This window comes from Chenopodium album, chromosome 4 (genome assembly GCF_948465745.1).
Source record: "Chenopodium album chromosome 4, dcCheAlbu1.1, whole genome shotgun sequence".
NCBI lineage: Eukaryota > Viridiplantae > Streptophyta > Magnoliopsida > Caryophyllales > Amaranthaceae > Chenopodium > Chenopodium album.
Window position 1 is genome coordinate 79826051 of NC_137837.1, and position 11858 is coordinate 79837908.

Below are 11858 nucleotides of genomic sequence, written 5' to 3' on the forward strand. Positions count from 1 at the left end.
TTCATGGAACAGAGATAAAGATAAGGATATTCCAAAATTGTAAAAATAAAAAAAGAAATTACAAGTAAATGCTTGAATAGAAAAGATCATCAAATAGGCCCTACATTAAATACATGAGGTAATAATCTTTCTATACCATACATAAATACATTGATACATGTATTTTTTAGACAGATGTTATTTATTTTTATTTTAAAAAGTAATCTTTCTTTTTTCTAAGCAGTATAATTGCTGTTACATACAGTATTTAAACTTTGATTTTAATGGTGAAAAATCTTGTCAACATTCAATAAGTATAATACTAATATTATAAATAATTTTAGTGAGAGAAAGAGAAATAGATAGAGAGAGAAAGAAAGCGCTGTGATTTCACTCTTCCATCATCATAAAAGGAGAGGAGCAAATTCCAGATTGCAGAGAGGACAGTCCAGTCAGGGTGGGTGTGAATTTCAAACTCAGTTTCATTCCTCCTTTTCTCTTTCTCTCTCCTCTTTCTCTCTCCTCAACAACATTAAAAAAAAGGGGTTTTTTTTCTTATTAAGGATCCCAATTCATTTTTAAGAGGACCCACTTCACAATTTTTTCCAGTGAAATCGAAATGGGTATTGCTAATGAAGATGCTATCAAAAAGTTTGAAACTTTGATGGAAGGAGGTTAGTAATTTTTATTTTTCATTTTTAATTTAATTTTCACCCCCAATTTTTTTAATTTTATTTTTTTTTAATTTTTTATTTTGGGATTTTTGTTTCTTTTGAAATTTAAGTTAAAAAGTTCTGATCTTTGATTTACACTTCCTAATCTCTTCAAATGTGGCATTTTTATTGCAGTTGATGAATCACTGAAGAAGACTTTCCAGGTTAGTTTAACTGGTTCTGTTATTTATTATTTAATCTCAGATTTTACTTTTTATCTTTGAGTGTAATTGGGGTTATTTTGATCTGATTTTCATCTTAGTTAAATTTGTTGGGTTACTGATTTGGGTTTATTATCTTCTGATTTTGTGATTTAATGTTATTTTTAATGATTGTTTGGTTTAATGGTCTGATTCAATTTGGTCAATGAGTCACTAATTTTGACTAATTCTGATCTTTACAATTTGCTAATTGAGTGGAATAGTAGCTAATTTGAGTAAAAGAATCTTGTCTTTGTGATTGAATTATGCTGGAGCACCGACACTGTGAAATGATGTCTCTTTGATCCAAAAGATTTGATCTGGTAAACTATTATCATTATATGGTTGATTAAAGAATCATTTATGGCCAGTTCTCCATGTACACCACTAGATCCGTTTGTGAGGCTGCTGTCTTTCCGATTTTGATGAAATTTTCTGCCACTAAAGTTAGATGTAGTCGTAAATTCCAATCCTTTTTTTATAAACTGTTGATGGTTGTGGCGATGATTTTATCGAGTTTGTTGCTGGAATTTTTGATGATTCTTGGCTTGTTAACAATGAAATGACTGAATTATGATTCATCTTTAATTTGTTTATTGGTTATTACTTGCATTTAGCATGAGTTGGTGTTGTGGATTTATGCTTGATCTAGCAGGTAGTTCTGTTATTTTTTTTTATTTTTATTTTTTATTTTTTATTTTATTTTTTATTTTTTTTTTGCACTGGTTAAGCTTATTTATACTTCTTATATCTTTTTGGACTAGCATTGATTATAAATTCCGTGCTGTATTTCAGAATATGCATCAAGGGTACCCTACTGATACATATATGAGGTTTCTCAGAGCTAGGGATTGGAATGTCGAGAAGGCACACAAAATGGTAATCAAGATTGATTTCAGTTGAAACTGCTAAATACATTCTAAATTTCCTTAGACTACACACTAAATTGAAGTTTTATCTGACTTTAATGAGTTTCTGCAGTTGGTTGACAGCTTAAATTGGAGGGTGCAAAATGATATTGACAATATACTTACAGTAAGTGCAACTAATGATCTCTGATTTAGTTACATTCCGGAGACAAGTCATACAACTCACTAGTCTTGATGATATTATCACTATTCACTAATGTCTTTTAGGAAGTTTGAGTCTTTATATGTGGGGTGGATTATCACGGGGAGCCTGTATGTATGATCTAACATTCTAATCCTGTAATTTCATTTGCCCAGAAACCAATAGTTCCTGCGGAGCTGTACCGAAAAGTGCGTGACTCTCAGCTTGTAGGACTTTCAGGCTACTCAAAAGAGGTAAACTACCTTCATCTATATCCTCTGGGTGCATTTGTGGTACTGCTCAATACAGAATTGCAATTGTATTAATTCAACTGAAGGTGGTTTCTGTGTTTATCAGGGTATGCCTGTTATTGCTGTCGGTGTGGGGCATAGTACATATGACAAAGCATCCGTAAGTTCATCACTTTTTGGCCCTTTTTACCATTTAGAAAGTGTGTTGAATGATAATTAGGGGATTGAGTTGCTTTATATGTATCTTTTCTCTTGCAGTGTCAAGTATTGCATTACGATAAATGCAAAGAAAAAATATTAAAAATAGAATCGAATTTCGACACTTAATTAAATAATTGAACAGCGATCAAGATGTCCCATGGGCTATTGTATTTTGTGCAGCTTCATTAGACTGATTTAATTTCGTGGATGATTAATGCTTCATGGTTTGGGACTTTGGCTATTTTAATGTTCTGGATAAACTCTCTGTTTGCCCTGGTAGAGTCATTGAGATAGTTGAACTGACTTATTAGTCACTGAGATCAGAAACACAAGATGTTCCACGGGCAGTCCGGCAGTTTTTTTCTTTGCAGCTTCACTAAACTGTTCTAAATTACTGATGATTGATTGTAAGATTAGGTATTCCTGGATAGGTTCTCTGTTTCTTGCCATGGCAAGCTGCTTGGAATGGTAGGGAAAAATCTTGTCTGTTTGGCCAAAAAAGGTGTAATGTTGTGATTGTTCAAAACATATTGCTTGGCTTAAAAGGATCTCTTTGCTTTTAACTTCTATACTTTGTAATCCTTGTATATAAATACTATAATTATTTCTTATTTGCATCACATCTCTTTCTATAGGTCCACTACTACGTGCAGTCACACATCCAAATGAATGAATACAGAGACCGTGTTGTAATGGTTAGTATTTGAGTATGAATAGATGTTTGTATGGGTGTATTCATGTGGAGCATATATGTGTTTTTCTATATCTAAAGGACTTTTTGATTTGTGTTCTGCAGCCAATGGCGTCACAGAAGTGTGGACGATTGATTAGTAGCTGCATCAAGGTGCTTGATATGACTGGCTTAAAATTATCCGCCCTTAATCAAATAAAGGTATCTTTTTAAACCATTAATGGTTCTCTACTCAATTCTTTCATTGTCCCATTTATATCCTGTAAGTTATGTAGAGGAGAAAATTGTGAAATGATTGGAGCTGGAGAAGACTAATAATTTGGCTATAGGGGCTTTAAACACTTTCCAAACATTCCTGCATTTGTTGCTCCTTATCATTATTTGACTATTTTTCCATATTACTATGGATCAAAGCTTTTTTTTGAAAGACTATGGATCAAAGATTTAATTTACTTACTTATGTAAATTAGCTTTTGGCTTAAACTAAGACCCAAGTTAGTTACTGTTGGACTCTTTGTAACTTGAGAGTGTGGATAAAATATCAATTGTCTTTCCACTTGATTGGTTCCTTTGATTTGATATCGGACTACACATTTGACGTAAAAAAATTTGTCTAGACCTTGTCCTTTGTTTTGGTTGGAAGTTGTTTCACTTCACTCGGAATCTCATCATTTCAACACTTCACTATACCTTTACCAACTTTAGTCCAAATTGGTGGGAACAGCTACATAGATTCTATGCCATTAATTGGCGATGGGAACATATCCTTGGAATCTCATCTTCAGTATAAAGAATAATATACCCTCCTAAGTCCCCCACACCTTCCCTTTTTGTTCCATTCCATCTTTTCCTGTTTTCTCTTTCTTCAAATCTGTTCTTTACGGTTCTCTATTCATTTTGTTACCTTCTTCTTTGCTTTATACAAAATGTTGAACTGATTGTATCTTACCTTAAATGTGGCAACCGACACTCATTTTATTGCTTCTGTTCATTTGCAGCTGCTGACTGTAATAACAACTATCGACGACTTGAACTATCCAGAGAAAACTGATACTTATTACATCGTTAATGCACCATATATATTCTCAGCATGTTGGAAGGTTTGCCTCTTATTTAATTCTTTCCATTTAAAGTAGATGCTATCAAAGGTGGTCCACCTCTAATGGCAAGTCAACAGGTTGTTAGGCCTCTTCTGCAAGAAAGGACTCGGAAGAAAATTCAGGTTCTTCAAGGATGTGGCAGGGACGAGTTACTGAAGGTAAACTTTTTTACTTTAGTGCGGAGTAATATTGCTTCTTAGATCATCAATTTAGTATTCATGTTTTCAATCTTCATTTTTCTTTTCCCAAAATCCTAGTTGCATGATTTACTGAGCCATTGAGATCCTAAAGTACTGCAATATGTTATCTGGCATGAATGTATGATGCCACTATTCCTTTGATCAGATAGATTTATATTCTTGATATCTGCACATGATTTACTATATACTATATTCACATATTCTTGGAAATGTCAGGTTCAGAAAAACATGGTTTCTAATTATAGAGGAAATGTCGGCTGATTGAATTCCTTCTAGCTGTAAAGTTTCACCTGTTTAGTGTTTACTCTTTTATTGTGATCCATCTTAACTACTAACTTTCGATGGATATTTAGCAGGTAGATAAAATGATTATTGTCAGACCCTTTTGTCCAATACAATTTGACCTGGATATTGTTGGGATTTTTCTAGTATACTTTAATAGACTACTGTACTTAGGTGGATATTTAGTGTTTTAAGTGGAGTTAAACATTAGTGCTATAGAGTAAAAGATCAAATGACAAAGCATTGATGCATAATAATTTTGATTATAGGACTTACGTCTTGTTTTGTATCAGGATTTGGATGCAAATGAAAGGAAGGGAAATGGAATAAATGAGTTTACCATTTTTGGCTTCAAAGTATAGAATTATACAAGTAGATGGGTATTGGTAAGAAAAAGAGGAAATTGAAAATAGAAACTTGAAATCTCCGCTTTCCTTCTCTCAAAAATTTGAGGAATTCGCCAATTCGGGAAGGATAGGAAAAAAAATGCCGCTAGTAGTTATTTTTTTCTCTTCCTTTCATTTCATTTATTGACATAGATACCTTATCAAGACTGTAGTTTTATTCTTAGTATTTTTTTCCTTGTATATGCGCTTAACATGTTCTTGCCAAAACTGTGGCACAGAAACCCCCTTCTGTATTTCACTGTGGATACCTTTATAATGTGTTGGATGAAAGTGTTATAAGAGGAAGGAAAGGGAAAGTAATGGATCAATTTTCCTTTGTTTTGATATGAATGTGCGGAAAAGAAGGGAAGGGAAATGGAGGATCCGATTCACTTTTCATTATAGTAAAAAAAAATCTTTTCCCTTCCCTCTTCCTACTTTGTGAAATATTTGGATACCTTTGTTGTCTAAATACATCATGATGGGCTGACTAATTTGTGAAATGCAACCTGTTTTCAGATTATGGATTATGCATGTCTCCCACATTTTTGTAAGAGAGAAGGGTCTGGGTCTTCTCGACACTCTAGAAATGGGATGAATGATAATTGTTTCTCCTTTGATCACCCCTTCCATCAAGAACTATATAACTATGTCAGGGAGCAAGCTGCTCCGACAGCACCCTTGAAACAACAAGGGTCCTTCCATGTGGCGTTCCCTGAGCCTGATCCCGACGATGCCAAAATTGCTAAAACCATAGAATCAGAATTTCATCGATTGGAAGACCAGAAGGATCAGAATGGGCTTGTAAGATCGCTCTCGAAACAGATAAGTGATCTAGACATCAAAATTAACTGATATAGAAAAAAACCAGAAAGGGTTTTCACCCTTTGGTCCGCAATCTGCTAGACACCAATGCTTGGGGCCAAGAATCACTTCATGACAGATTTTAGTCCTTGAAGAGCATACTTTCATCTTCGATTATGTATTACCGATGCTTTGGATTACCTCAATGCAGGCATGTTGGAAGTGGTTGAGGCATGAAAACACCACCTTAGCGGATGTTGTACCTCTACTTATATATCTTAGGCAGGACTGAAGGTCATATTCATAAATATCATAATATCTTGTATAATTTCTTTTAGCCACCTGATAAATGATTATATATGTTCGAGAATGTTCCCTGCGGTTATTGTTATCTATCAACGTATATTGTTGTAGCCTGTAATCTAATAACTCCTAATTTAGGATTTCATGTTGCAATTTTGAAATAATGTCCAAAGTTGATCATCTATTATGGAGTATGAAACTGCAAGCCTATTTAAGTTAATAAGCGTTTGAAGAAAACATTTATGATACTAAAAACCTACCTTGTTGTAACATCAATGCAACTTTATAAAATCACAAAATTTGCAGCACAATATTACAAATTAACAAAACATCTTTATATCATGGAACCTGTAACTATTGTAGCAATTGCAGCAGGTGTGATTGCGCAGATTGGTTGTCTTTCACTAAGAGTTAGACCTCTTGTCAACTGTGTAAGGCGCCTTGTTGAGTGCATAAGGCAGTTGCCTCGACGACAGGCTGGAGAAAGAGTTTTTCAAGGGATGGAAGACCATGGTTGTTGAATGTTTCGTTGATACTTTTTGGACATGAATAAAGATGTGCACTTCTCTGCAATTTCACTGTAAAACAATGCTAGAATTGGACAAGATTAAAAATTTAGCAAGCGTCAATCTGGTCTTATCTTTGGCTGCCAACATCTCTCAAAAGAATACAAGTATAACTAGTAACAAAATTATATCTACTTGTTTAACTTTCAAATTATACATGTCATATTATGTTTAAAATAGATTTTGGCACTAAAGTATTGATTAGAAAGAACCCAATAAGCCGATCTGATTTTGATTAAACACACCAAGTTCAGATAATTATCAAACTGTAAAACAGGAGGTATAAATGAGTGCAGATAGCATCTTCGTAACTTCGTTTTCCAAACTAATTTGAATTAAAAATCATATTCCATTAATAAATCAATAAGAAACACATATTTACAGATTATAATCCATTTACATTTCAAATCTTCATATCTGATTGCAGAAGAGAAAAATGCCACTGCACATTCACATTGCATTCTCCTCTATGCATAATGCATTCAACTGCTAACAATATCAAGTAGACCACTACTAACATTACAACATAAAGCCAGGCACACAGGGTTTACAGTTGCTTGTAGCAGCTATATGCGATACCAACTGAAACAGCAGCACAAACAACTGCAAGGGCTGCGTATGTATCTTCACGCTCCCAGCTCTCAAACCATGAAGGCATGGCACATACCTTCCGCTTCCCAAGCCCATTGTAGCTGTTATTTCGCAATAGTTTTTTGCCCTTCTTCCCATTGGCTACTTTTACTTCTCCTTCATGAATAACAAAATCATCCTCCTTTCCCACTGAGGTGGGATATTGACAGCATGCAGCATTTCCATTTGCCTGGCAACATCCGTTGGACCCAAAATGAGATACACCTGACGGAGACTCCGGCAGCTCAGAAGAGAGCAGTCTATTATTGCCTGAATGGTTTCCTTCTTTGTTTTGGAGCCTCAACTCTTGGGCCTTTTGCTGATCATCCTCAGATAAACCCATTTGACCCCTGAAGTAGATAAGAATCAAACTTATTACAACCACTTTTATATTTTTTAAATCCTGCTTATAACACCAATTAGTCAAGGTTCCAGATTCACATCGCCTAAGCCCCATGTCCCACTGAAGTTATGTTAAAAGTGTGCAGCTACATGTTTGAAAATGACAATACCATAACCTAACCTAAAATGCACACTACCTAATGCACACTACCTAGAAGTTCTAGAATAAAAAGTGTTAAGGAAGTGAATAAATAGATAACTCACCTCCACAGCCACTCTACGATTTCTCCCTTCAAAACATGTTGTTCAAGCAAATTAGGAACATCATCTGGTGTAACATATCCATACCTGCATAAAGTAGCTAGAATTACTATTGGAGCAACTCAAATATCTATAAGTCAAGCACTACTCTCAAAATATTGGAAGGGAGGCATCCAGAAAACATAAACTCCTTACCAGTGCCCAGTGACTTCCCCGTCAACCCCAGATCCAAATATTATTACATTTCCAGCATATTTGTGACCACCAACATGAGAGCATGGACCAATGGAGACTTTTCCTTGAAGACCATGTAAATCTACCTCTTCCTTGAATCTAGCAACCAACGGAGGTCCACACACACCGCAACGACGATCTCGGCTCCCATGACAACATACAAAAATGTAAAAGCCTTTCAGCTTCTCCGGGTTTCCAGGAATCCATTCACCATCTTTAATTAGAACTTCTTCGACAAAAGTGTCGACATCAAAATGTGTCAATCTCCTGCATTTTTGCCCAAGGTTATGAGTGCCATAGCAAACAAGCCACCACAAAAGACTAGAAGCATGCAGACAGGCAATATATAAACAATACAAGAAATAAACATCAAAAGGTTTGGGAACCTGTATCTGATCATGTCTGGGAAGATTAATACGTCTCCATTTGATGTTTCAGTTCCATCACGTCCCTCACAGATTGTTAGACGGGTCTTCAGGATGCAAGAAAATAAATAGATGAGGTAAGAAAACAAGCTCATTAAACTAATGCTCAGCAGTCAGCATGACTAGGGGCTATTTCCAATAAACATTACCACTAACTCACAGAGAGAATAATCAACCTTGTCTTGTCCCAAAAAATAAAAAAAGAAACAAAAAAAACCCAACAGATAGACCAAAAATCACAACATAAATTAATAGAGTTCATAATTGTTGCAATCTGGGGGTCAATTAGTTGACAGGCTTCAAGTACCTACCACCTCCTTCCCATTCAATACCAAAATACCTTATGTTTACAAGCATATCAAATGGTACTAATCTAAAAAGGTGGTCTCAAAAATCATCATACTCCTATATATAGCTAACCAAGACTATGCGTGTCATTTACATGATACAGCACAAATGACATCCTTTTTAAGTTGACTAACAGACAAGGTGACATAAATAATATACAACAAAACATATACAAGTAATTAGACTTGTACTCCAGCAATGACTCACTGATAAATGTGCTGGCTGCTGAGTTAAGACAACAATCAAGTGCATAGTGCAGAAAGTACATTCCACTCTAGTTGTTAATGACAATGTTTGGGAAAATTATGAAGGCATGGAAAATCAAGTTGAATTTAACCCTGGTGTGATCCTAGATGAATAATATAACATGCAAGCATCAACTCATGAGCAATATATAATTCATGTATCTCTGAAAAGCAACGACGACTCAATCAAGCCCATATTCGTGTCTGTTTATAAATGCATTAACTATATCTTCCTGACCAAAAAAGGGCATATGAAGTAGTAAAATCCAGAAAACAGATACATAAATAAATGCCACAAAGATAGCATCACCTGAACGGATATGGTTACAATGTTTACAAAGCTGCCTTATTAAAGTTTACTTCAAAATCTGTTAATAAGAAGTAGTCCTCAAATATATATGCCGTATCTATAACAATTTATAAAATCATTCAGACTAAGTTTGAAAGAGGAGGGAGAGAAGGGGCAAAAAAAAAATTCCCCACAATAATAGAAACACCTGACCACAAAACACCAGAAACCTACATTTTGCATTACAACCACTTGGAAGTATAATTAAGCTTGCATTTAGTAGTCAATCCATCTGATAGACCCAATCAACAAAATAAGAAAAGATCATAATGAGTTCGGAACAACTAAGTGATTAGACCAACTGACCAAGCAATACAAATTTGACAACAGTTTCAGAACTGAGGAAAAAATCTTTCAGTATTTCATTACTCACCAAATAACTCAGAATTTAACCAAAATCAACTGTCCTACAATAATCATAACCAATAAATAATGCAACCCCAACACTAGTTCAACAACCCGAATGAATTACATACCCAAAGCAAAATGAATGAATGTAACTAGCCAAATCACAATTACTACATCAAAAACTTAACTTCTGATCATAGATTTCATCAACTGTCTTTGCAGAACAATGACAAACTTAGAAACAAACAAACAGGAGCACGAATCGAGTGCGAAACAGGAAATAAAAAAGCATACCCAAACCAAATGAATTCAAAACAACCAGCCAAAGCACACCATTGCAGTTATTTAATCAATATTCAATACCATTCATCAGATACTTCATAAATCTCACCCCCTTCTAAATTTCACAAAGTAACCCCATTTCATTTACTAATCAAAAAACATACTCACAATACTACTAATCAACTTCTACCAAAAAAAAATCCCACATTACCAATCAATCTTTTAACAACAATAGATAAATCAACAACAAAAAGAACACAAACCCAATTGAAAAGAACAAAAACCCAAATCAAGAAATAAAAATATAAATAAAATTGACAACCTCTTTGTTCATATCTGATTTACGAGCAGCCAAAGCAGCAGAAAGAAGCCTAGGCAATCGATCAAACTCAGCAGCTTCAATACGAGGGGGCCAATTTCGAGGGTTCTTATAACAAAGAAAAACATGGCGATCATAGAATTGAACACTACCCAGAAGAGTATTTTGGCGGAAATCAGGCCTAAAGAAGCCAAAATCAGGGTCACAAGTGCTAGTTCCGGCGGAATCGTAGAGAATACTGTCGCTTTGGAAGCTGTTAGAAGCGCTGCCAATCTGAGGTTCGAGGAGATAACTGGAGGAGTTGTCACCTTCAGAGGGTGTGATTGGAGAAGAAGAAGATGGGTTTGAGAAGCTTAAAGGGTGTTCTTCTTTGTTGCTGGACATGGTAGGATTTGAACAAGGAGGAGGAGAGAGAAAATGGAGTTGGAGAAGAAGAAGAAGAAGGGGGTTGTGATTTTTGGGAGGGTTTTGCAAAGTAGGAGAGAGAAAAAGAGAAAGAGAAAATGTGTAAAAATGGATTTCATAGGTTTGAATTGTGAATGTAAATGGAAAGTAAATGGTGATATTATTTTGTTTCTAATTCTATAAATGTATCAAATCTTTAATCTATGACAAATGTTATCACTTACTTGTAAAATGTATTATAAAAGTTAATGAACACACGTTGAATACGATAATTAAAAGTAGAAATAATTACTTAATTACACCGATCAAATATAATTTTGACATATATTCTCAAATTAATATCATATTAAGAAATATATTAGGGGGCGTTTGGTTCGCAAACTAGTATGGGGTTGGAATCAGGAATGAAACCATAGTGGTATAATGTTTGGTATGCTTATGGAATTCAATTTTTTTCCTTTTATTTGATACCTAAAAGTATGGGAATGAGTCAAGCCCACATCCCCCAAGGTTTATAAACCCCATACTTTGGGGGTTTGAGATATGGGTTTGAAACACTTAAAATCATAAAACAAACATAAGGTATGGGTTTAAACAATTCTAAACTCATACTTTATACCTTAATTATGTGAACCAAACACCCCCTTAAAGAGTTATCTAATGCATAGGGGCTTTGTTTGCAAGATCCTCTCCCTACTAACATTCACCTGATTTTTACTTATCTAAACTTATTAACCCTTATTAGAACTTATTTTAGTTATTAACTTATCTGAACTTTTTTTTTTTGATCCTGAACTTATCTGAACTTAATAACCCTTATTAGAACTTATTTTAGTTATAAATTAAACTTGATTAGCCCTGATTAACCCTTATCACAACTTATCTGAACTTGATTTTCTTGAACTTATCTAATCTGAACCTATCTGAATTTGTTAACCTATCTG

General features: G+C 34.6%; 2 protein-coding genes across 2 annotated transcripts; one reads left to right on the forward strand and one right to left on the reverse strand.

Annotated features, from left to right (window-relative positions):
- Positions 1-273: 273 nt before the first annotated feature.
- On the forward strand, positions 274-6270 carry LOC145629492 (phosphatidylinositol/phosphatidylcholine transfer protein SFH2-like). Its single transcript, XM_081682104.1, has 11 exons — positions 274-653; positions 828-856; positions 1688-1771; positions 1874-1927; positions 2119-2196; positions 2300-2353; positions 3030-3089; positions 3191-3286; positions 4084-4185; positions 4263-4343; positions 5573-6270. Exons 1-11 carry the CDS (start codon positions 599-601, stop codon positions 5906-5908), a joined length of 1029 nt encoding a protein of 342 aa, XP_081538230.1. The 5' UTR covers positions 274-598; the 3' UTR covers positions 5909-6270.
- A 785-nt stretch (positions 6271-7055) lies between these two features.
- Positions 7056-11032, reverse strand: LOC145627488 (uncharacterized). Its single transcript, XM_081679880.1, has 5 exons — positions 10513-11032; positions 8580-8665; positions 8155-8460; positions 7963-8046; positions 7056-7706 (listed from the first exon to the last, which is right to left on the reverse strand). Exons 1-5 carry the CDS (start codon positions 10891-10893, stop codon positions 7274-7276), a joined length of 1290 nt encoding a protein of 429 aa, XP_081536006.1. The 5' UTR covers positions 10894-11032; the 3' UTR covers positions 7056-7273.
- Between the last annotated feature and the right edge of the window lie 826 nt (positions 11033-11858).

Excerpts from the sequence above, each read along its gene's own strand:
- LOC145629492 (XM_081682104.1), top strand. The coding sequence starts at position 599 with ATGGGTATTGCTAATGAAGATGCTATCAAAAAGTTTGAAACTTTGATG. Across the intron at positions 1,772-1,873 it reads TCGAGAAGGCACACAAAATG|TTGGTTGACAGCTTAAATTG; the intron begins GTAATCAAGATT and ends GAGTTTCTGCAG. Across the intron at positions 4,344-5,572 it reads GCAGGGACGAGTTACTGAAG|ATTATGGATTATGCATGTCT; the intron begins GTAAACTTTTTT and ends ACCTGTTTTCAG.
- LOC145627488 (XM_081679880.1), bottom strand. The coding sequence starts at position 10,893 with ATGTCCAGCAACAAAGAAGAACACCCTTTAAGCTTCTCAAACCCATCT. Across the intron at positions 8,666-10,512 it reads AATCAGATATGAACAAAGAG|ACCCGTCTAACAATCTGTGA; the intron begins GTTGTCAATTTT and ends TGCATCCTGAAG. Across the intron at positions 8,047-8,154 it reads GGGGAAGTCACTGGGCACTG|GTATGGATATGTTACACCAG; the intron begins GTAAGGAGTTTA and ends TACTTTATGCAG.